The 25,445-nt window shown below is 44.0% G+C and overlaps 1 protein-coding gene across 8 annotated transcripts in view; it reads right to left on the minus strand.

The window, feature by feature from the left end:
- HHAT (hedgehog acyltransferase) overlaps positions 1 to 25,445 on the minus strand; it is a 354,454-nt gene that overhangs the window by 258,742 nt on the left and 70,267 nt on the right. For all 8 annotated transcript variants that reach the window (XM_024101211.3, XM_005301226.4, XM_024101209.3 and 5 more), the window contains exon 8: positions 2,119 to 2,269. In XM_024101211.3, the coding sequence (XP_023956979.2) occupies positions 2,119 to 2,269 (151 nt within the window). The remainder of the gene's footprint in view (positions 1 to 2,118; positions 2,270 to 25,445) is intronic.

The following is a 25,445-nucleotide window of genomic DNA, read 5'->3' on the forward strand; positions in this document are numbered from 1 at the left end:
CAAAACAATCTAAATCTGGTTACCTAGTGGAACAAAAGTTTCAATGATCTAATAAAATTTGAAAATGTTATAACTAAAATATTTAATATATATTTTTGGAAGTGTACCGAAAGCTTTAAAAAAAAAAAAAAAAAAAAAGGCAGTCACTCTACCTTCACAGTCAATACAAATAGACCATGGAAGAATTGTTATCAAATACAGTAATATTGTCTGTATTTGTGCTGATGTTCAATTTAGTTTACACCTCAGGAGCAATGCTCAGATTCCACAGAGTAATAATTGACACAGCAGGAAAACACTGGCTACTGATTCAAACTCTGCTTTCAAAGTCCAGACAGGCCAAAAGATGTTGCTATCAGCTCACAGGCTGGCAAAAAACAAAAGATTTCTTTTTCAACCTGAAGGGTCAAAAGTTCAGTTCACAATTTCAAAGGAGACTCTAATCCAAAGGTGTCTCTTATTAAGTAGTTTGGATTTTTAACTATTTTAAAATGTCTTATTTATTCCCCTCCAACCTCAGCCACATAACCCATTCCTTTTTGGGATGTTTTCTACTGCCACAAAGCAAAAGCCTGGTAAATAATTAGTTTTCTTTGTTATGGTTAGCTTCTGGCATAAAAAAAAAATCATCCAAATCAGTCCTGATAGTAGTGCAGCATGCAGGCCCACTCATTTAAAGAAAGGAAAAGGAAAAAGTTTTATTTGTATTACAACTGTACGTAGAATCCCCACCACATCAAGCCTCATCATTCGGCCCTACCAAATTCACAGCCCATTTTGGTCAATTTCACAGCCATAGGATTTTAAAAATTGTAAATTTCATTAGTTCAGATATTTAAATCTGAAATTTCATTGTTGTAATTGTAGGAGTCCTGACCCAAAAAGGAGTTGTGGGGGAGAGGGGTCGCAAGGTTATTGTAGAGGGTGTTGCGGTACTGCTACCCTTACTTCTGCACTGCTGCTTGCAGCGGCGCTGCCTTCAGAGCTGGGCAGCTGCAGAGCAGTGCTTGCTGGCTGGGAGCCCAGCTCTGAAAGCAGAACTGCCACCAGCAGCAGCACAGAAAAAAGGATGGCATGGTATTGCCACCCTTACTTCTGCACTACTGCCTGCAGAGCTGGGCCCTCAGTTAGCAGCCGCCATTCTCTGGCCACCCAGCTCTGAAGGCAGCAGTGCAGAAGTAAGGGTGGCATGGTATGGTATTGCCACACTTACTTCTGCGCTGCTGCTGGTGGGTTGCTGCCTTCAGAGCTGGGCGCCCGGCCAACAGCCGCCACCCTCCAGCTGCCCAACTCTGAAGGCAGTACAGAAGTAAGGATGGCAATACTGCAACCCCCCCTAAAATAACATTTTGACATACACACCCCAGAACTCACTTTGGGTCAGGACCCCTAATTTGAGAAATGCTTGTCTCCCCTGTGAAATCTGTATAGTATAGGGTAAAGGCACACAAGACCAGATTTCATGGTGGGAAACCAGATTTCACAGATGGCCATGAATTTGGTAGGGCCCTCATCTTGCTAGGCCCTGTACAAACACACAGTTAAAAAGGAGACCTGGCACCGAAGAGCTGACAGGCTTAATTATTTAAAGCAATTTCTAAGCTTCACAACCACAGTTTTCATTTTGATTGCCCATAAAGTTTACTCAGACCTGGGGGAGACCAGAATTTCATGCTAAAATACGAACAATTTTTTTTTAAACATGCTAATGCTATGGAAAGGTTTCTTCATATATACAGTTTTCTTCCTATTAAAGTGTTATAATCACAACTCTCCTCTCAGGGTAACTATTCATATATTTCTTATCCTTCTCTGAATGAATTTTCAACTGAAGGGTGTTTTTTGGACCAAGATTGAAAAATGAATCATATTTCATAAATATCTAGAAAAAAATAGTCAGCTTAATGGAGTCAAGTGGCATTGATCTAATTCTAATCATTAAGACAATGAAAATCTTGAAAGGCAGGCTTCCATTTATCTCTGTGGCATGAAAAAAAGTAATCATCAAACTGAAGATCATGTAAAAGATGAAAAGTTAAAGAATAGTTCAGAACACACACCCCATCAATACACTGAAAAATTACTGTCATATATCAATAATAAATGAAACTTACTGACCTCCACATTCCAGTGAAACTGTGCATTGTGCTCACACAGCGAGGTAAAGCTGGAGGTTTGAGTCCATCCATTCGAATAATAAGAGCAGGAATACCAAAGAGAACCAGGTATTTCACATAAAAAAATAGTACTTGAGCTAATGCCAGGCCACCTGAAAGAGAACATGCCAAAGCCTTAAAAAAAGTAAGATAATGAAAAACACATTTTAAAAAAATGTTACTGATTTTTTTCCTCATTCAAATGATCCATCATCAAAAAAGTAAATATTTGTTTGATTAATAAGATCTGATACATACATTTTATAATATAAGAGCTAAAATACACTTAATATCTATGTCCTTAAATCCACACACAATAAAGTGGTATTCTTTCTAGTACAGAGATGTAACAAAGCATCAGCTTCTCCACTTTCAAAATCTCCATTTGGACCTCAGGTCTAGATTGTTATGATAAGCAATTATTGACTTGTGTTGAGCTGAAAAAATCAAGATGTATTGACCCAGGATATAAATATTTACCTCAAGGGACAATAAATCTTGATGTCTGCCAAAACATAAAGTCAATACACAGTCTGTACAGTATTATCACATACACTCTTCACTTGTCCCTCCAAAATGGGTACAAACTACCGTTACCTTTGTAGTATCCTGGCAGGCCCAGAGGGAGCCCACAATGTCAGATTTCTTGTGTGCACTAATAAATCAGCGAGGGGGGCTCTATACAACCAAACATCCTCCCAAAATACTCCTTCCTGGCTCAATATGAACACAGCCTGCAGAACTGGATCTCAGTAAAATACTTAAACACGTGCCTTACTTTAAGGACATAGGACTGAACTGCTCACATGCTTAGCGATGGGCACATCTTAAAGTTGTGTACATAGTTAAGTACCTTGCTGAATCCTGCCCTATGTGATTTCAGGGAGCCAGACCTAGAGCACAGAAGTTCAGCATCAGAATCCAGGACATGGATTTTTTTGGTTATATGCGTACCCATGGCCCAAAGCCAGAAAATGCTCAAAAAGGAGTAATCCTCATTTACAATGGTGTGAGATCAGACAGTGAATTCACGGGTGTCAACAATGCCAATAAGGGCTGTAGAACTGTGCCCTCTATTTGCATTTTTACATAAGAACATAAGAACGGCCATATTGGGTCAGACCAAAGGTCCATCCAGCCCAGTATCCTGTCTACTGACCGTGGCCAATGCCAGGTGCCCCAGAGGGAGTGAACCTAACTGGTAATGATCAAGTGATCTCTCTCCTGCCATCCATCACCACTCTCTGACAAACAGAGGCTAGGGACACCATTCCTTACACGTCCTGGCTAATAGCCATTAATGGACTTAACCTCCATGAATTTATCCAGTTCTCTTTTAAACCCTGTTATAGTCCTAGCCTTCACAACCTGCTCAGGCAAGGAGTTCCACAAGTTGACTGTGCACTGTGTGAAGAATTACTTCCTTTTATTTGTTTTAAACCTGCTGCCCATTAATTTCATTTGGTGGCCCCTAGTTCTTATATTATGGGAACAAGTAAATAACTTTTCCTTATTCACTTTTTCCACATCACTCATGATTTTATATATCTCTATAATATCCCCCCTTAGTCTCCTCTTTTCCAAGCTGAAAAGTCCTAGCCTCTTTAATCTCTCCTCATATGGGACCCATTCCAAACCCCTATTCATTTTAGGCTTGGTCTACACTACCCCCCTAATTTGAACTAAGGTACGCAACTTCAGCTACGTGAATAACGTAGCTGAAGTCGAAGTACCTTAGTTCGAACTTACCTTGGTCCACACTCGGCAGGCAGGCTCCCCCGTCGACTCCGCGGTACTCCTCTCGCCGAGCTGGAGTACCGCAGTCGACGGCGAGCACTTCCGGGTTCGACTTATCGCGTCCAGACTAGACGCGATAAGTCGAACCCAGAAGTTCGATTTCCAGCCGTCGAACTAGCGGGTAAGTGTAGCCAAGGCCTTAGTTGCCCTTCTCTGAACCTTTTCTAATGCCAGTATATCTTTTTTGAGATGAGGAGACCACATCTGTATGCAGTCTTCAAGATGTGGGCGTACCATGGATTTATATAAGGGCAATAAGATATTCTCCGTCTTATTCTCTATCCCCTTTTTAATGATTCCTAACATCCTGTTTGCTTTTTTGACTGCCGCTGCACACTGCATAGACATCTTCAGAGAACTATCCATGATGACTCCAAGATCTTTTTCCTGATTAGTTGTAGCTAAATTAGCCCCCATCATATTGTATGTACAGTTGGGGTTATTTTTCCCAATGTGCATTACTTTACATTTATCCACATTAAATTTCATTTGCCATTTGTTGCCCAATCACTTAGTTTTGTGAGCTCTTTTTGAAGTTCTTCACAGTCTGCTTTGGTCTTAACTATCTTGAGCAGTTTAGTATCATCTGCAAACTTTGCCACCTCACTTTTTACCCCTTTCATAAAAAATGTATTGGAGGGAAGATGGAGAATAGAAGGTTATAGGATGGCAAGCCTGATTTAAATATAATAAGATTTGCCAACTCACACAATTTTTATTGTGAATCTTGTGATATTTGCTGTTTTCCTTCTGGAAACTTGTGATTACATAAGAATCTCAGCTTTCATCAATTAAAAAAATCAAGTTTCTAGCCTACATGACTGGAGCAAAGCTTGAAAAGTGTTTTCTGAAGACTCAAAAACCAGGAGGCAAAAAAAAGAACCCCCAAATTATTTTCTTCAAGTCTCATAACATTGGGGTACAATTCATGAGCTTTGAATGTTTAGATCTAACTACACTAGTGGTACATTATTCTCCTCATGATGGTTTTGATGAATAAAATGTATTGGACCAAATTTCATGAAGAAACAAAGGTCGGTAATACTGAACACAGAGGCACAGATCTTTACTCAAGTTGGTATTTACCTCTGCATACAGTCTTATTGCATGTAATGAGATTACTTGCATGTATAAATGCTGACCAACTTTTAGAGCATGGCAAAACCTATCCCAAAGTAGTCAAATTTCTGTCACGTGGCAGAGCGACAAGAAAAACCCAACATTTCAAAGACGTTTTCTTCCTTTTTGATGCATTAATTTCTTCCAATGCCATTAATAATATTGGTATTTATTTTACTATGAATGTAGTTTGGAACTTTGCTCCAGACTTTACTATGAGACTAAACTTTCTATATTGGTGTGACAGGGCAGTCCCTACCTGGGGTGCCTTCCAACAGCAGGCCACACAGCATGACAGTTATGTGTGCCTGCCTCAGTCAGGGCTGGCCCACAACATTTTGGGACCTGAGGTGGGGAACTCAAATGACGCCCCCATGCCCTCTCGCTTGGGCCAAAACTTTGAAAGGTCTCAATTCTGCCTTCTTCCTGTTTTACTCCTCTCATGGTACTGCTCTGCTACCTACCCTACTAAAGGAGAACAAACAACTTAAAATGCCTTGTTCAAAAATTTTAAGTAACACTTAACTTTCAAACACCTGAACAGCAAATGTAACTTTTCTTTTCTGCATAGTAAACACTGGTATTTTTATCTGTTTGACTAATCAAAATAGTGCTTTCCATGCCTTCTTGGCTGCAAAGATTTGAACTGCTTCCTGAAGGTCCACAGTCTGGGCCAGCTCATGCTCTATTGAGATGGTTGCAAGGCCAACCAGACTCTCCTGTGTCATTGTGGAGCGTAGATGTGTTTTTATTAACTTCAGCTTGGAGAAGCTGTGTTCTCCACTGGCAACTGTTACAGGAAGTGTTAGAAGTATGCGCAGAGCAACAAAGGCATTTGGAAAGAGGGTGGTCATCTTATTTGTGCACATATATTCCAGAACAGCCTTTGGAGTTGATCCTGCCGAAATGTATCTTGAAAGGGCTTTCAGTTCATCACCTAAATCACTCACATCAATATCACGCATGTCATCATGTGTCAACACTGTCTTCAGTGCCCTGCATTGCTGGTGTAGGTCTTCAGGTATAGTGAGGAGTTTTGGAATATCATACAACATCCCAAATATACTGCTGCATTCCTTGAGCTGTATTGCACAATCTAGCATCTGGTTAAAGAATTCAACTTTGAATTGTTGTTTGGGGTCTCTTATGGGATTATCCCGTGCCTCGTAATCTAAATGTCTTCTTCTTCGGTGACTCTCGTATTCTTGAATGGGTGGGAAAATAGCTTCAGTGTGAAGTTCCTCTGCCAACTTCTGTGCACTCTTCAGAATGTTTTGAAATCCCTCATCTGACCGGTAAGACTGTAGGTATGACTTTGCTTTGTCCAGTTTTTCCATTGCTCCAGATATATCAAGGTCTCATAGACTCATAGACTTTAAGGTCAGAAGGGACCATTATGATCATCTGGTCTGACCCCCTGCATATTGCAGGCCACAAAGCCATCCCTACCCTTTCCCTTGACTCTGCTGTTGAAGTCCCCAAATCCTGTGGCTTAGTGACTTCAATTGGCAGAGAACCCTCCTGCTAGCGATCCCGGCCCCATGCTGCGGAGGAAGGCGAAAAACCTCCAGGGCCTCAGCCAATCTACCCTGGAGGAAAATTCCTTCCCGACCCCAAATATGGCGATCAGTAAAACCCCGAGCATGTAGGCAAGAGTCTCCAGCCTGACCCTCGTTAGCCATTATACTATTTACCTGCCTTGGCACGGTATTCCTTTGGCTAAAATCATGTTTTTCCATTAAACCATTCCCTCCATAAACTTATCTAACTTAATCTTGAAACCAGACAGGTCCTTTGCCCCCACCGTTTCCCTCGGAAGGCTGTTCCAATATTTCACCCCTCTGACGGTCAGAAACCTTCGTCTTATTTCAAGCCTAAACTTCCCCACAGCCAGTTTATATCCATTCGTTCTTGTGTCCACATTAGTACTGAGCTGGAATAGTTCCTCTCCCTCCCTGGTATTTATCCCTCTGATATATTTAAAGAGAGCAATCATATCCCCCCTCAGCCTTCGTTTGGACAGACTAAACAACCCGAGCTCCTCCAGTCTCCTTTCATACGATAGGTTTTCCATTCCTCTGATCATTCTAGTGGCCCTTCTCTGTACCCGTTCCAGTTTGAGTTCATCTTTTTTAAACATGGGAGACCAGAACTGCACACAGTACTCCAAATGTGGTCTCACTAGCGCCTTATACAACGGAAGCAGCACCTCCTTATTCCTACTAGATATACCTCACCTAATGCATCCCAAGACCGCATTGACTTTTTTCACCGCCACGTCACATTGTCGACTCATAGTCATCCTGCGGTCTACCAAGACCCCGAGGTCTTTCTCCTCCTCTGTTATTCTTAACTGATGCGTCCCCAGCTTGTAACTAAAATTGTTGTTAGTCATCCCTAAATGCATCACCTTACACTTTTTACTATTAAATTTCATCCTATTTCTGATACTCCAATTCACAAGCTCATTCAAATCTCCCTGCAGAATATCCCTATCCTCCTCCGAATTGGCAATGCCTCCCAGCTTTGTGTCATCCACAAATTTTATCAGCCCACTCCTACAATCGGTTCCGAGGTCAGTAATAAATAGATTAAATAAAATGGGTCCCAAAACTGAACCTTGAGGAACTCCACTGATGACCTCCCTCCAACCTGACAGTTCACCCTTCAACACGACCCGCTGCATTCTCCCCATTAACCAATTCCTTATCCACCTCTGGATTTTCATATCGATCCCCATCTTTTCCAGTTTAACCAACCAGACAACACCTTGGAGTCTCTTGTTTACATTTATTTCAAACAGTGCGTCATGCCACAACAATAAGCCACACAGAAATTTGAAGTTATGTATGTTTCTGGTGATTCCATTTCCCTCTGCCACTGTTCTCCCATGGACAGTTCCTGTCATAGCATTATCCTCCATAATGGCAACTATGGCATCATCTATCTTCCCAATTTGGCGTTTGATAGGCTATATCGCCTCCACTCAACTTTCCCATCGTGTGGCACTCAGTAGTTTCAGTGTCAGAGAGGATGTTCCCAGATGTTGCTTCAAAATTTGCCATCGATGAATTGATGCAGAGAAAAATACATAGATGCTTTGAATTACATTAAAAAATTCAACAGCCTCACTAGATGCTGATGCTGCATCACTGACCACCAAGTTCAATGAATGAGAACTGCATGGGACAAAAAAAGCTCGAGGGTTTAACTCTCAGATCCATGTCTGCACTCCTCTGTTCTTTCCTCTCATGTTGGCACCATTATCGTAGCCCTGACCTCTCATGTCAGCTATCGCAATTCCCGTATCTTCCAGCTTTTTAAGAAGTACATTTGTCATACCAGCTCCTGTAGTATCATCAATGTCAATAAATTCTAGAAAATGCTCTCTGACAGTCACCATTGCAGGGACATTTTCACTAGGTTCTGTTGTTACAAAACACACCATTAAAGTCATTTATTCCGTATGGCTGATGTCAGGTGTGCAGTCCAGAATAAGAGTAATATCTTGCTGACTTCAGATCTGCCACAATCTTCTGTTTGACTTTTGTTGCCATAACTGTATGGATCTAATTTTGAATCATTTTTCCAAGGTAGTGGTGTGTAGACATTTCTTGGGTGGTGACTCTTCTTAGATGCTCCTGGAGTACAGCATCAAACTCAGCCATCAGCTCCACAACTTTAAGGAAGTTTCCATTGTTTGGCACATACAGCTGATCTGAAGTGCCACGTAGTACTAGGTTTTGGGTAGAAAGCATTCTCACAATGGCCATGAGCCTTTTCAGAACATTTTGCCAGTTAAAAAGACTCTGATGCAATCTTCTCTTGAGGCTGATCATCTATGGTGGTTTTTAACCTTAGTCTCATCTCAAGCTCTTTCCACCTATGGAATGCTCTCTGGTGATTTGCTGCCTTCTCCATGGCATGCCAGATTTCTAGCCAGATTTTTCCAATCCTTTGTTCCTGTAGAACCCAATGTGGCTGGAACATTAGACTGGAAGAGTTTGCAACAAAAACAGTATGCAGCATTCTGGGTTTTTGAGTACATAAGCCATGGCCTCTCCACTTTGTCACCATTGGGGATTTCATGCCAGTAATGTGTTGGATGGAAACTTCTATTTTCATTGTTTTGGGGGAACGACATTTTTCACTCGCTGTGGCCCATGCCATACAAGGAAGTCCCTCAGGCTACAGCTCAAATGGGTCCACAGTCCTGGATCATCTAGACTTAAGGAACTAAACTCAGCAGCAGCTGTTTCATGCGCCTCCACCACACTCTTCTCTGATCTAAACTTTTCTTCAGGAATGTGCATGGTTACATCCATTTGAGATGGAGATATGGATGCTGCAGTAGCTGCCAGGTCACCTGCACTCTGACTAACTGGAAGATCAGGCATCTCCTCACCACTCACATCCGCACTGGGGCCGGAAGGCTCACCGTGAACATGTGTCTATGTATCTCAGGAGAGCTCCTTCCTGCTTAGATAGAAAAGCTTCCTTTGCTTGCTTTCTTTTTCTGAATGCGCCCCAGAGGGGCATTGTCTTCTTTCGCTCATGACTGCAGTTCTGTGCCAGCTATAGTGGCTCTCAACATTCAACTGAAGGGGACAAATAAGCAGGCTCGTAGCAGGGCCTGAGTAAGGGAAGATATCAGCGTCTTAAGGGCCTAACTGGCTCCTACTACTTCAGTTGACTGCCTGTTCTCCTCAAGTGGGTTCAGGGAAGCAGCAGGAAACAGGAAGCTCCCTGAGCAGCTGGTGTCAATCAGTCCAGGCTCCTGGGGGTTCTAGAGAGGTGCATAAGAGGTTCCTCCCCATCTCTCTCCCTGCAGCTCCTGCTGCTTTCTGTTATTCCCTCTCACCTTTTCTCCTGCCTGCTTGTTATGTCTCTTGTGCCCTCCTTCCTCCAGAACAGCACTCCACCATCTCTGTGCATCTAGAGTATTCATCTACAGTAAAAAGTAACTCTTCACTTAAAGTCGTCCTGGTTAACATTGTTTTGTTGCTGATCAATTAGGGAACATGCTCGTTTAAAGTTGTGCAATGCGCCCTTCTAACGTCGTTCGGCAGCCGCCTGCTTTGTCCACTGCTTGCAGGAAGAGCAGCCCGTTGCAGCTAGCTGGTGGGGGCTTGGAGCCAGAGTGGACCGGCAGCCCTGCTATCAGCTCCCCTAAGTTCCCTGTGCAGCAGCTGCCCAGCAGGCTAGCAATTGCAGCGATCCCTCCCCCCAACTGCCATGTGCCTCAGTTCGTCTCATGGTAAGGCCAGCCCTGGCCTCAGTTTCCTCCTGGTCTAGCCATAAAAGGAACATAAAAGTCTGTCCAATTCAAAAGCTCACCTCTAGGCATAAATTCTTCCTGTACATGTACAATCGTCTACAGAAATCTCATGATAAAACCATTCACAACAGTTTTCCATGCCCCCTCCCAAGACAGCTTTTCTATCTCATCCTCCCAAGAGTCCATCTCCAATCCATTCCCATACTCTTTTGTCTTTGTCCCAGGGCCCCATTCTCCAGGCCCCCAGCCTGAGAGGTTCCAGATTCAATTCTCCCCCACAACACTTCTCTGGAAGTCCCAAGACGGGTCTTGCAGGATAGGGCTCCCAGGAGCATTCACTCACCAGGGTTCCCGGCCCGTGAGTCCTACCCTAGCTCAGGGAACTTCCCTTCAGAGTTCTGGGCTCAGATTCGTGCAGTCCTCCACTCAGGCCTTCTGCAGGGGCCCTGCAATGTTCCACTTACCCAAGCCTCCCTGCCTGTGAGTCCTACCTCCTGCTCCTGGAATCCACCTTCCAGCATCAACCCTCTTGTTTCAGGCTCAGCTTCCCCTAACCAGGCTGGTTCCTCCCTATGTTCCTAGGGGCCACTGCATAAGCTCTCCTGTAACTCAGCAGCGGCTCACCAGCCTAGCTAGTCCTCCACCTTTTGTTCTTCCCAATGGCTCTCTGTATCAGCTCTCCTCTGCGTCTCCTGTTTCCCCCTCTGGCAGCTTTCACCTGTGCCTTTCCTGATTCCCTTTAGGTGCCTTCTGTTAGAGGCCTCCAACTGTGAGACATCTAACAAGTCACTGGTGCACTGGACCCAGCTCCTTCTTAAAAGTACCGGTAACCCTGAAACAAAAAGTGATGTTAAAGCTAGATATCAACCCAGAATTCTAGATTTCTATAAATAAAATGAAGTCTACAGTATTTTCCTCATGGAACATAGTAGCCTAGTATTCAACCACATTTTCAGCCCAGAGTAAAACAAAGAACCAAATTACAGCTTGGATACCAGCCAACTAGCAACAAATTAGATTACTATTAAAGTGATCTATAATGCTAGCTGTCTGGTTTGATTCCTGTCTGATTCAATTTCTCATTTCCATTCTGACAGTTTTTATTTTAAGACCTAAGTTATGATTGCCACCTGCACAAACGGCTTGTGAAAGCTACAGCACATTATGCAATGTATCCTCAACAATATGTGCGGCATTCATAATGTATATATTAGAAATATAAATAATGGATAACAATGCATCCTACAATATCCTAATGTCTGCATCAAATGATACATCACAACCTCTTCATGAGCAGTTCTATTAGCAGCGTTTTCAGACAACACTGCCTGATTCCAGACAAAATAGGATTAAACTAAGATCAAACTGGGAGCTTGACAAACCCAAACTACATTTCCCAGGAGGCATCGTGACAGCATTTCCAAATCAATATATTTTGATTTACAGATTAAATATTTTGATTTCGAGCCAAAATATTTCAGTATTCAAATTTCTGTCAAAAATCGTAATTAGTGCTCCTAAGTAACACAAAGCAGGCAGAAGTGTACTACTAGTGAATCTAATTTTAAAAGTTAAAATTAAAAAGTGATTAAAAAGTTAATATTAAATACCTTCCACTTATTAGCAGTATCGTTTACCTTTGGATTTCTTGGGAATAAATAAGAGAACGTTTTCGGAGTGCCAGGACTAAAAAAAATCAAAGTGGTTTTCAAACCACATAGCCCTTTTTTCTGCTTCATAAATCATCAACAACAACATAAGTTCAGGAGTAATTGGCAATTTTCATTGGTGATTCATGAGAAGAACAGAACAGACTTCCCTTTTGAACAGCTACATTGACCCTCGCAGTGTTGCCAGTTTCAAGCAGTTGTTTCTGTCAGTAAACAGGGCAGATATGACTAGGAAGATACATATAGTGCAGATATACAGAATTACAGCATGGTTTGGGGGGCGGTGGGGTTGTATGTTTTTTTTTAAACAAACTCACTTTCCAGAACACCACCACATTTTAAAGGAATACTGACATGACGTGTAAGTCAAACAACAAACAGATTTTCGAACAGCTTTGATCTGGTGGCTAAAGTATCCCAGATTCTAAATATAAGATTGTTGGGGTTCCTTTGATCTTCCCCACATTCAATACACTGCTCCTCCCCCTGGAAAAGCCCACAAGAGGGGGGAAATACTTCAAAAAACTCTGAGAGGGTCACCTCATGGAGCTGGAGCCACATTCTCTCCTGCAAAGGTTTGTGGCCTAAAACAGTGGTGTGTGTGTGGTGGGGCTGCAGCCTGTAAAAGTTAAAAATGAAAATCCTCATAGATAATTAGCTCACCCTTCCATGCATATCCTCTTTGGCATCAAAACTCCCTCCCTCTCTCCGCCTCCCATGACTGTGCACTAGCCCCCATCTCTGAGGAACACATAAGTCATGGAAGGGAGTTAACATAACTCTTAGCAGCATGAACTACCTCTTGGATTTTCACCAACAAATTCACCAGGCCCCCAATAAGTATACCACAATGAACAGCCACTCCCCTGATATGTTCCATCAATTTAGGTGTATGTCAAAGTTACTCTGGGTAAATACAAAACACGGTTATTTAATTTACATACTCAGAACACTGATAACAGGTAAATTTGTCCTTTAACCATAAGGCTTTCCAATATTAACCTTCTGACAGAAGTTAATAAGTACTGTGGGCCTGATTCTCTACTCGCTTACACAGTTTTAGGAGATCAACGCAGTTAAGCTGACATAACACTGGAGTAACCCAATGGAGAATCAAGCCCTGGGACCGTAACAGAAAACAGCTTCTTCCAAGCGATTTCCTCACTTGCTCCCTCACATCTCATGCCTTGTCTTTCTTAACCCTGAGTCCTGTTTAACAGGAATCGGCAGCTTGGTTGTCCTGAGTGGGCATACAGTAGAACCTCAGAGTTATAAACACCTCGGGACTGGAGGTTGTTCATAACTCTGAACATTATGGTTGTTCTTTCTAAAGTTTACAGCTGAACATTGACTTAATACAGCTTTGAAACTTTACTATGTAGAAAAAAAATGCTGCTTTATTTTTTTTAGTAGTTTACATTTAACACAGTACTGTACTGTATTTGCCTCTTTTTTTTGTCTCTGTTGCTGCCTGATTGTGGACTTCCAATTCCAAATGAGCTCTGTGGTTGTGTAATCAGTTTGTAACTCTCGTATTTGTAATTTTGAGGTTCTACTTACTCCTGGGGGAATTTTGCATTACTGCGCGTGTGCAGAATTCATATCCCTGCAGATTTCTTTACTTACCTGCAGAAAAATGACTTTTGACGGGGAAGCAAAGGGAAGCCACAAGAGTGGTCACATGCCCCTCCTTGGCAGCGCAGGCAGGTCGATCTGGGCGCCCAGAGCAGCTGGTAGAAATGTAAATCACCGCCGGGGGAGCGGGGTAATAGGCATTCATGCATGTGAGAGAGAGTGACACTCGGTCCCTCTTGCTCGCTATTGCAGCTCACTAGGCATGGAGGTGCAGGGCTTTGGGGTGTTTCTGAGGAGGTAGAGTGGGGCAGGTTCTGTCCTCTCAGGCAGAACAGAATGTATACTCCTGGGGGAATTCTGTGCCACAGCACAATGCAGAATTTTGGAGAAATTAACATGTGCGCAGAATTTCCTTTCCCTCACAGAAATGGGCTGCAGTGCTTCTGGCTGCCACTAGGGCCACTGGACCCAGCAGAGTCCAGCTCACACATAGAAGACACTGCTGGGGGGAGGGAGAGGAAGCTAGAGGGTTCCCGGCAGCTGCAGTTCCCAATATGCCCTGAAGGAAGGAAAGGGTGGCACGCAGGAAACTCCATGCAAGCCTGGTACCAAGCATCAGGCTGTTTCACCCTCTGGATCCCTGGGCTCTGCAGGGGAGGGGTTGTGGGTGTCTGACCCCCCAGCTGGGCTCAGGGACGGGGACGCACAGAGAAACAGGAAGTGGGTTGTCATAGGGGTTTCTTTAACTCTCTACTCCTGGGGGGAATTTTTGTGTGTGTCTGTGTTGTTACAGACGTACTTTCTGACAATATTTTGAAATAAATTACCAAAATAATAGAAACTGGCGTGATTATGTAGTGTTATTTTGACAAATAAAATGTGCAGACTTTTAAAATATTGTGAGCAGAATTTTAAATTTTTTTTGCAGAATTTTAAATTTTTTGGCACAGAATGCCCCCAGGAGTATTCTACTGTATTTTCAAAAGTCACTTATGAAGCCTTCCAGGCATTAGCAGGACTCTTCGGAGCCTATAGCTAAATACAGGTCAGTGTGTCATGGTAATGTTCAGCTATGTACTTACTGCACCTTTGTGATTCCTCATCATCCTATGCGATGGCTTTCGCATGCTCAATTAATGAAAAATACAATTTTATTTTAAATAGTTTAATCTTCTCTCCTTTATACCAGATTTACACAATGCAACCGTATTGATGTCAGTTACCCCGATTTTTCCTGTCTGTGACCTGAAAAAGGCCCATCTTCTTCAAATTGTTAATTATATCGATTAAATCCAAATATGTAACTTACCAAACGCCAAATGAAGACAGTAAGCGGACATTTACCTTCTGTTCAGATTGATATTATAATGACAATACAAAAAATGTTAGGACCTAAGTCCCCAATGCCTGAAACGTTACAAACATAAGGGCTTGTTTCAGAATAGACTGCCTTGCACGCACACACAAGTATTTGTTTCAAATCCTCTGGCTTTCTAACCCACATCAATCAACCCACTTTGGAAGCAGGTTTACTGAGAATCAGGATGATTTTTTCCACAACAAGGTAGGTGTAGACACATTCCCATTCTGAAGCATCTGTTTCGCATCTGGCAGTCCTCCCACTGCTATTCTACACTGCTTTGCCAGCCACCTGGATCACCCTGTTTACTGGTGTGCCCTCTACTGCTCCGGGGTCATCTTGACCAGATGTTACTTCCACCATTTCAGTGCCGGCGAGCAGTCAGGTACCCCCCCTTTGCAATTCCAGCTCATGGTGAGTTCACACCCCCAGAGCTGCATGCCGATTAGACAGCAGCCATCCCCTATGTTTTCACATGGTACTGTGCATGGACTTCCTTGCTCCCTGTGGAGAGAAGTGTGTCCAGACCCACCCGAACAGCAATCACCGACTGGAATACAGAGGTCTACGAGCAGCTATCAAATGAAGGAGAGGTGGCGTTCCTGGGGCCTGAGCCAGTGCCACAACAATGGAAAGAAGTTTCAGCTGAGTTACAAGAATGTTAGGGACAACAACAACGCCAGGGTGAGAACTCACATTGTGCCTACTATAGGAGCTGGACCCTATTTTTTAGTAGAGGTTCCACCACCCAACCACAGCTTCTTGTGAATTCCACCTAGGACTCCCACTTGGATGCCAGCCAGGAAGCAAAAGCCAGAGGTGATTAACCTTGCAACACAGGATCTTGTCGACCTGCTCAAGTCAATGAACACCCAGGCTCACACAATGCTGGAGACCCAGGAGACCCCCAAATCATGGTCAGAGGACCAATTGAATCACAACAGAGACCTAACCTGGGGCGGAGACCTCCTCCAGTAAGTATTATGTGATATATTACAATACAAATGTACTGGGGGATTTAAACTACTTCTGGGTACTGCCAGGGCACCACCATGATGGGCTAGCCTCTCTCTCTCTCTCTCTCTGCCTCCTTGGCTTTTAACACTCCCCTCACCTAGAGCTCAGAATGGCAGCTGCACTGGAGAATTAAAACAGTACCACTTATTTCTCAGAAATATGCAAACACACAACCAATGCTCAAGCATCCCAGGTCCTCCCCAGGCTGCTTGTTGCTCCTGCTGCCTCCCAGTTCCATTCAAGATAGCCACACTGTTGGGTAACAAGGGAGATGCACTGAACACAAGCACATTTATCGTAGCAGCAGATACAAGAAAGAAAAAGCACCAGACATTTTTCTCTGGCTCACAGTTTCTAAGTTTTAAGAAAACTTGAGTTGTTAGGACATAAGTCACACAAATCAGGCTTCAGACATATTTCAAAAAGGATTTCAAGGCATTCATTCAGGCCCTCTCCCCTCCTCCTTTTGGGTTACTGCAGAATTCTATTTATTTTTCACTTTATGCTGATCTGCGGATGTTAAAAATAAAAAGAATTTAAGGCAAAGACAGTGCTCTGTCTTGAGCACACACATTGCACAGCAACACAGCTCTCTCACCACTGTCCGTATAGCTTGTGCTTCCCTTCCACTGCTGCACCAGCCTGGCAAAAAGCAGCAAGTCAATGAACCTGGTTTGCCCATTGCCTTTTTGAACAAAATCCTTCTCTGCCTTTTAGGGCCACACCTCAGGGTAACATCCTTGAACAGAATTGGTGCACATGCAATTACTAGCCTTCCCCTGCTGCCCCCTGCCACAACCCACTAGCGACACACAGAATCACACATGCAACCACAGGCCTGGCCCTGCTTAGCACACTCTGCCCACCAGCAGTCTGCATAGCTGCACATACAATTATTAACCACCACACCAGGTGACCCAAGAACCACATGCCCCTTCCCACAATAAACTCAGGGATCTTGCACAAATAGGGAAGAATGTTTTAAAACATCTGATCTCCAAGCTTACCCCAGCTTGGGGGAAAGCATATGGGAATGGAATTCTGAAACAGAGAAAAAAAACATTTGACCATTACTGGCATGGAGACTAGAATCCGGACAACAACTGGGTTAGCTTTTCCTTTCCCTCCCCAGCACCTGACATGTTGTGATGACCACCGACAGGGGTGTTATCTCTGGGGAAAGGGAAAGAGGACAAGGTATGAAAACACTTTTACCACCTTGCGTCTGCATCCCAGCAGAGGGAGCAAGATGAAGGAGAGGAGGGCAGGTTTCCTTAAACATGATACAAGGAGAGGAGGATGACAACAAGGAACTGACTAGGGGCCTGCACCTACTGGGGGTGATGGAGAGGCAAACAGTCCTGCTGCAGAACATAGTGGCACTATGTCACCATCCTAACCTACCCATGTCCTAGGGTTGCCAATTTTGGTTGGACATATTCCTGGAGGTTTCATCACATGACATAATATTTAATTAAAAATTAATCTTTAATTCCTGGAGACTCCAAGACAATCCTGGAGGTCTGGGAACCCTACCATGTCTTGCAGTCCTCTCCCTCTGAGAACCTGGCATACCAGAATACACCCTTCACTCCCCCAATGCCAAGGCACCGGCCAGTGAAGGGATTCACTCCCTGCTGGGGCACATCCCGCCGCCCCTTCAGTTCTCACCTCTCTCTCTCACTCTCGACTCAGGTCCCTCCAGACCAGCTGGCATCTCCAACAATCCTGTGCCATTTCTCAGTGACTGCTAGGGAAACTCAGGCCCACCCTGTACACTGGGTTCCAGCCCAGGGACCCTATAATGAGCAGCCAAGGTCTACACAGTCTCCTTCCTTGCTGCAATTTCCCTGGGCTTCTTCCTACTCTGTCTTCTCAGGCTTTCTTTCCCCACAACTCCTCTGGGGTTAACCCTTCTTCCATGGCTTATTCTCCTTTTGGGTTTTCTGCTCCCAAGACTGACTGCAGACACTCTCCTTGCAGCTTCCTGCTTTCCTGGCTTTACACTAACCAGCCGGCTCCTGCCCAGCTGGGCTTCATGTTCAGTTAAGCTTGGCTCTGCCGCCAGGTGCAGCCAGATAACATAACTGCCCTCTCAGGCACATAAACCCCCTTCAGGGCCTGTGTGGGGTACAAACCTGTTCATGGTACAAACCATGAAGACCACAGCACTCTGTGTTTCCTCCATGCTGCATGACTGCTCTTTGAAAATGGCATGGGCTCATGAAAACAAGATTATTGGTGGGATGAAAGGAGAGTAATCATGGGATTTATTTAGTTTGACCCTAAGTCCCAGAATTTCTAGCAGGTTTACCCACAGAGAAAAATCCCAAAAAGGGTAGAACCTAGCAGAGGTTCATTGCACCATAGGATGTCTGCCCAGAACACTGATCACTTTGTTTGAAACAATGCAGCACCATGTGAACACAATGATCCCAAAGAGAAGGTAGGATAGGAAAGACTCTGGATAGGAAGGCAGGGTGGAGGTTCACACCACAGTTGTTGCAGATCACATAACAAAAATAAACAAAATCTGAAACTCCTTTCAAGTATAAACATGCTCTAAACCTGCCTACCCTGAGTCATCCCATTACATTTGGATGGTAATAACCCTATGTAAATATTTGCAGGATTGAGCCCTAAATAATCAACAGTTAACATGTGAGTAAAAAAAAAATACAGGATATTTGTGCTTTGTAATAAAACTGGGTTAACTACCAATATCTGCAAGAGGACTTATAAGAATTCAGCTTTTTCTTGTTTCTTTTTATAAAGCAGTAAACTGCCCAATGTTTTAGAAAAGAAAATCTCATTAAGCTTCTTGGTTTATTTTTGTATTTCCAGTTTTCAAAACAGACATCAGATACCAAATATTTTATCACTTTCTTCTCATCATCTTGCAGGATGAAAAAAAAAACAGGCAAACAGATTACTTTGTTAGCATTTCATTACCATTTAGATGGATGCACACACACCACCATTTCAATAGCAAAACACTACATGCTTCTTAAGAATGAACTCAGAAATTCCTTTCCTGTTCATGAGGTTACTAAAAAGAGAATCATAAGACACCAGACACAATACTCTACCATCTGGTTTACACAGAGCATTATGTAGACTTCACTTTTTTTATTACATAGGTATGTGATGTTTCACACTTTAAGGATCCAAAAAATCCTATATATGTAATAAACCAACTTTCAGTTAAAATGTCATGACTAACCTCTTGTACTGATGATGTCATTCTACATTATTTTTATATAAAGAAGACTCACACTTGTTATGTACAAAGGAAAATCTAGTCCGGAAGCCTATTTAATAAGCATAGCAATGACAATAAATTGAAACTGTCAACTGTACAGTCTTCACTAGAAAAGATGGTACCTAGTAAAGACTAGTGGGTTAGACCCACAGCTGATGTAAAGTGGCCCATAAACTGTTTTGAAATTGTATGTATCTATCGTGTATGAATGCACACATGTACGTAATGGCAGCCATCTCTGTAGATGCACAGTGGATTGAACCAGCGACATGCAGGGCCAAAAGTCTGAGTTGTTACAACTTGAATTAAAGAGCCAAGTCTCCACAGCTAAGGACTGTAACAACTCGTTTCCTCTGTGGATCAGGCAAAGAGGGAGAACCTGTAGCACATACTCATCAACGGGTGATGCGTACACCCATTGAATATACACATACACACAAACGTAATCAAGTTAGCTGAAATAAAACTGTTTAAAAATTATATCATGGCTCTTTCCAGAATCTGTATCCCCTCTCTGCCATTTTTCAGTTGAATTTTGGCTATTGCTACATCCTGTAGTCTGTGAGACTGATGTCAAGCTTTTATCCGATGGGCTGGAAAGGGAGAAGTATTGAGTCACCATTGTATGTACCTATCCTTTTAAATATAAAAATCTAAAGGGCTAGAAGTAGAGTAGTGCAAGTATACAGAAATCAACACTTTATAACCCTGAGGTTTTAGAATTAAATTATAGGTAAAACACACTTGAATGAACTAATGAAGAGCAGTAATCATGTCCATTTCATCAGAACAGCAGAAGCCAATACTAGTTTCTCCTACTTAGACAGGGACTATAGCAGCATAGCTACAGCACTGTAGCTGTGCCATCATAACCCCAAAACGTATATGCAGGGTTTATATACGTATATATGGAAGGGTTGTTCTGTCACCATAGGAACACAACCTCCCCGAGCAACAGAAGCTTAACGGAAGCATTCTTCCATTGACCTAGCTACGTCTACACTGGGGCGGGGGGTTAGGTTGACATAGTTACAGTGCTTAGAGGTGTGAATTTTTCACAGCTCTGAGTGCTGTAGCTATGTCTACCTAAAAATGTAGGCCACACTGTGGCAGACTGTATTCTTACGTTCACCCTTTTTACAAAATTATGATACATTTTATACAATGTATGCCTTGAGAGCTATCATTTGAAAAATCATAATCTGCTGAACATTATTGTCCTGGTAACATGTTTATTAACATTGTATGTAAAGTTATAAAATTCCACTGTACAACATTGCTGTAACATGCTCCAAGTTTAGAAAACCAGTTCCTCAGAGACAAAAGCTAGTCAGCGCCTCAGCCAGGTGTCAACATAGTCAATTGGACAATCACCTAGCTAGTCGGCCATTCTTTGGAAGGAAGAAGGGTGCAAGCAAGAACTTTACATATTGAAATAGAACAACTGTAAACAGTTCCCGTGTAAACAGACTGGCTATTCCCTGAACTCCAACTGGAGATAATCCTCAAAGAGGGAGAATGGTATAAGAATAGAGACTACATACAACACAATTTACCTCTCTACTCTTACCTTCTGCTTACAACAGCAACACCTGAAGAAACACTGAACTGGGGGAGAGATCCTGGCCTGGAGGGTTCCAGCCAGTAAAGACTGTAAAGAGCATATGGTGAGAAAAATCTTTGCTTTGAATCCATTTAGCTTCCTAAGTTAGATATGAATTTGCATTTTATCTTTTATTTCCTTTGTAACCAATTCTAACTTTTCTGCCTCGTTACTTGTAATCACTTAAAATCTATCTTTCTGTAGTTAATAAACTTGTTTTATTGTTTTATCTAACCCATTGTGTGTTTGGATTGAAATGTTAGGAACCTCCACTTGAGATAACAAGGTTTGTGCATATCATTTTGCATTAATGAAATGATGGACCATATATGAGTTTGCATTGTCAAGTGGAGAGCTGGGCAGTACAAGACGCACATTTCTCAGGGAAGGTCTGGGACTGGGAGTTTACTGGTGTTGCGCTGTGCATGAGTGGCTGACCATAGCATTCATGTATCAGAGGGGTAGCCGTGTTAGTCTGAATCGGTAAAAAGCAACAGAGGGTCCTGTGGCACCTGATGATGACACAGCACAACCTATTGCTGAGCTCTGTGACTTTATCCTCACGCACAATTATTTCAAATTTGGTGACAATATATACCTCCAGACCAGTGGCACCGCTATGGGCACCCGCATGGCCCCACAATATGCCAACATTTTTATGGCTGACCTGGAACAACACTTCCTCAGCTCTCGTCCACTCATGCCCCTTCTCTACCTACGCTATATTGATGACATCTTCATCATCTGGACCCATGGGAAGGAGGCCCTGGAAGAATTCCACCATGCTTTCAACAGCTTCCACCCCACCATCAACCTCAGCCTGGACCAATCTACACAGGAGGTCCACTTCCTGGACACCACCGTACAAATAAGCGATGGCCACATTAACACCACCCTATATCGAAAACCCACCGACCGCTACGCCTACCTTCATGCCTCCAGCTTCCATCTGCTCCAACCCCTCAGACAGAGACCAACACCTACAAGATCTTCACCAAGCATTCTCAAAACTACGATACCCACACAAGGAAATAAAGAAACAAATCAACAGAGCCAGACGTGTACCCAGAAGCTTCCTGCTACAAGACAGGCCCAGAAGAGAAACCAACAGAACTCCACTGGCCATCACCTACAGTCCTCAGCTTAAACCTCTCCAACGCATCATCAGTGATCTACAACCCATCCTGGACAATGATCCCTCACTTTCACAGACCTTGGGAGGCAGGCCAGTCCTCGCCCACAGACAACCTGCCAACCTTAAGCATATTCTCACCAGCAACCACGCACCGCACCACAACAACTCTAACTCAGGAACCAACCCATGCAACAAACCTCGATGCCAACTCTGCCCACATATCTACACCAGCAACACCATCACTGGACCTAACCAGATCAGCTACAACATCACCGGCTCATTCACCTGCACGTCCACCAATGTTATATATGCCATCATATGCCAGCAATGCCCCTCTGCTATGTACATTGGCCAAACTGGACAGTCACTACGCAAGAGGATAAATGGACACAAGTCAGATATCAGGAATGGCAATATACAAAAACCTGTAGGAGAACACTTCAACCTCCCTGGCCACACAATAGCAGATGTAAAGGTAGCCATCTTACAGCAAAAAAACTTCAGGACCAGACTCCAAAGAGAAACTGCTGAGCTCCAGTTCATTTGCAAATTTGACACCATCAGATCAGGATTAAACAAAGACTGTGAATGGCTATCCAACTACAGAAACAGTTTCTCCTCCCTTGGTGTTCACACCTGAACTGCTAGCAGAGCACCTCACCCTCCCTGATTGAACTAACCTCGTTATCTCCACACTGATATATACCTGCCTCTGGAGATTTCCATTACTTGCATCTGAAGAAGTGAGGTTCTTACCCACGAAAGCTTATGCTCCCAGTACTTCTGTTAGTCTCAAAGGTGCCACAGGACCCTCTGTTGCTTCATAGCATTCATGTAATTCAGCTGGGAGTGATTTTACATGCTACAGGCTGTGTGTGAGCTGGCCAGGAGTGGTTATTTTCACAGCAAAGCAGTGTAAAAGGTACCCCAGATTGGAGAATTGAAGGGACACAGCTGTTCAACAGTCCAGATTGTACCCTGGGGAATGTCACATACACCTTAGGGTACATCTTATCAGGATCCTAACAGGGGCAATTGGGACCAAGGGTCAGAGCAGAGACAAACATGAGGTTGTGAGTAGAGGAGGAGTTCATGGTCAGGTTTCAGGCCAGAGTCGATACCAAAGATCAGAGTCCAAGTCAGATTTCAAGGACTGGGTCAGAAGGCAAAGTCCAAATCAAGCTAAGGTTGAAACCAGGAGTTCAAAAGCAGGAATAGTCGTACCAGCTATGGGAGATCTGTGCTGTTGCCTGGAATGCCCTTGGGTTTACATAGGGAAGGGAGTCAATCAGGAGCCAGAAGGCTGCTGCCTGTCAGACCCCTTGAGGTGGGACTTCCCACGGTCTGTGTCCACAGTGAGTCATGGGTAGTGGAGCACATTTTTAAATGAGGGTAATTAACCATTGAAACCATTTATTAAGGCTCATGGTAGATTCTCCATCACTGGCAATTTTTAAATTGAGATTGGATTTTTTTTTAAAGATACACTCTAATTCAAAGGGAATTATTTTGGGGATTGGGAGAAGTTTTATGGCCTTTGTTACGCAGGAACTCAGACTATATGATCACAATGGCCCCTTCTGGCCTTCAAATCTATGAACTATCCTTTTACACAGCCACATTATTGGCATGATGTGCAATGCAGATACAAAAGGGTGGGTGATCGGCGTTGGTCCACCTAACCGCTAGGGGGCGGTGGGGAGCTACGATGTCACTGGCCGGCCTGGGTCACGCCTCTGCCACTGGGGAATTAGCGGCGGGAAGGACGCCAGCCAGTGTCTGTAGCGCGCCCCTCGGGCAGAGGAGCGCCGGCGAAGGTCAGTAGCGCGCCCCTCAGGCAGGGGAGCGCCGGCGAAGGTCCCGACGTGGCTCGGCTGGGTAGGGGAACGCAGGCCCACCCGACACCACTGCGTTCCAGCCCAGGGCCCTGGCAGTGGCAGGACGAGGGTCCCGCCACTGGGTCAGCGGAGTCCTTCCGCTATATAGACTCACAACTGTGCAGTTCTGTCCCTGGGCTACTTCCTACCCGATTGCTCGTCCGAATCCCTCTGGTCCCGCCAGTGCGTCGGGGTAGTCCGCTGTTGGCAGCTCCAGCTCCCCCTCGGGCTCAGGTTCCTCCAGCTCCTCCCGGTCCTCGGCTGCTGGCAGCTCCAGCTCCCCCTCCGGCTCCTCCAGTCCCTCTGGGTACTCAGCAGCGGGCAGTCCTGGCAACCCCAGTCCTTCCTCCAGGTGAGGTTTCCACTGGTCCAGGGCCTCCCCTGGCATGGCAGCAGGGTCTGAAGGGAGCAGCCCGCGGTCTGCGTCTGCCTCCCTCCCTGGTGCTGCCCTGACTGAGATAAGGGCCCCGCCCTTTATAGTTCCTGTTCCACCCCTCCCCTTCCGGGGGGTGGAGCGAGCTTGGCCTGGCCCCGCCCACTCAGGCTGAGAGAGCGGCCCTTTACCCTCAGGTTCGGAGGGCAGCCACCCTGGCTCCCTACAGGCTGCTACACATTCTAGACCTGCCTTTCAAAATTAGATAAGCATGAACATTCAGTTGGCTAGCCACATACACAAATATTTGCACACACAGCAAATAACTTAAGCACAATTGCAAACATCTGATTTTGAAAATCATGCCTTATCGTGGGATAAATGTGTGTCTAGTAAACAAACATTTCTGTACCTTTTAAAAGACAACTGATATGGCTCCTTGGTGTCACTTATTTTATATTTTATACTAATCCAAGCACTGTAATCTAGAGATCCCTGTCTGTGGCATGTATCAGGGGGGAATCCATGGTGCTTACTACCACCTTCTGGCTTTTTCTATTATTTCCTCCACAAACACACACATAAAATCCTTTAGCTCCATTTAAAAACCAGGGTTGCTCTACAACAAACACATGCTGCTTTTAAACCTATAGAGTTACTTTGCTGAATATAATTAAAAACAGTCATCAGGTTATTATTTATTCCATCCCCTTCTGCTTTCTATCCTACCCTCTTTGTCTGCCTCACTCAATCCCACCTCCATGCCTTCTTCTACACCACCCCGTAAACCACGGTCAGATTTCTGATAATCATTCTCCAAATGAAAAAAGAACAGGAGTACTTGTGGCACCTTAGAGACTAACAAATTTATTAGAGCATAAGCTTTCGTGGACTACAGCCCACTTCTTCGGATGCATATAGAGTGGCCTCCAGGGACCATAGGTGTGTCAACAATATCCTCATGATCCATTGCGCTGAAAGCAGCTCAGAAAGCTAACCAGTTCATCACTCTCTTAATATGTCCTAACCTCTTATACTCATTTGCTCCAATCCCTCAGATAGAGACAAGCACCTACAAGATCTCTATCAAGCATTCTTAAAACTACAATACCCACCTGCTGAAGTGAAAAAACAGATTGACAGAGCCAGACGAGTACCCAGAAGTCACCTCCTACAAGACAGGCCCAACAAAGAAAATAACAGAACACCACTAGCTGTCACCT

The sequence above is a fragment of the Chrysemys picta genome, chromosome 3 (assembly GCF_011386835.1).
Source record: "Chrysemys picta bellii isolate R12L10 chromosome 3, ASM1138683v2, whole genome shotgun sequence".
Classification (NCBI taxonomy): Eukaryota; Metazoa; Chordata; order Testudines; family Emydidae; genus Chrysemys; species Chrysemys picta.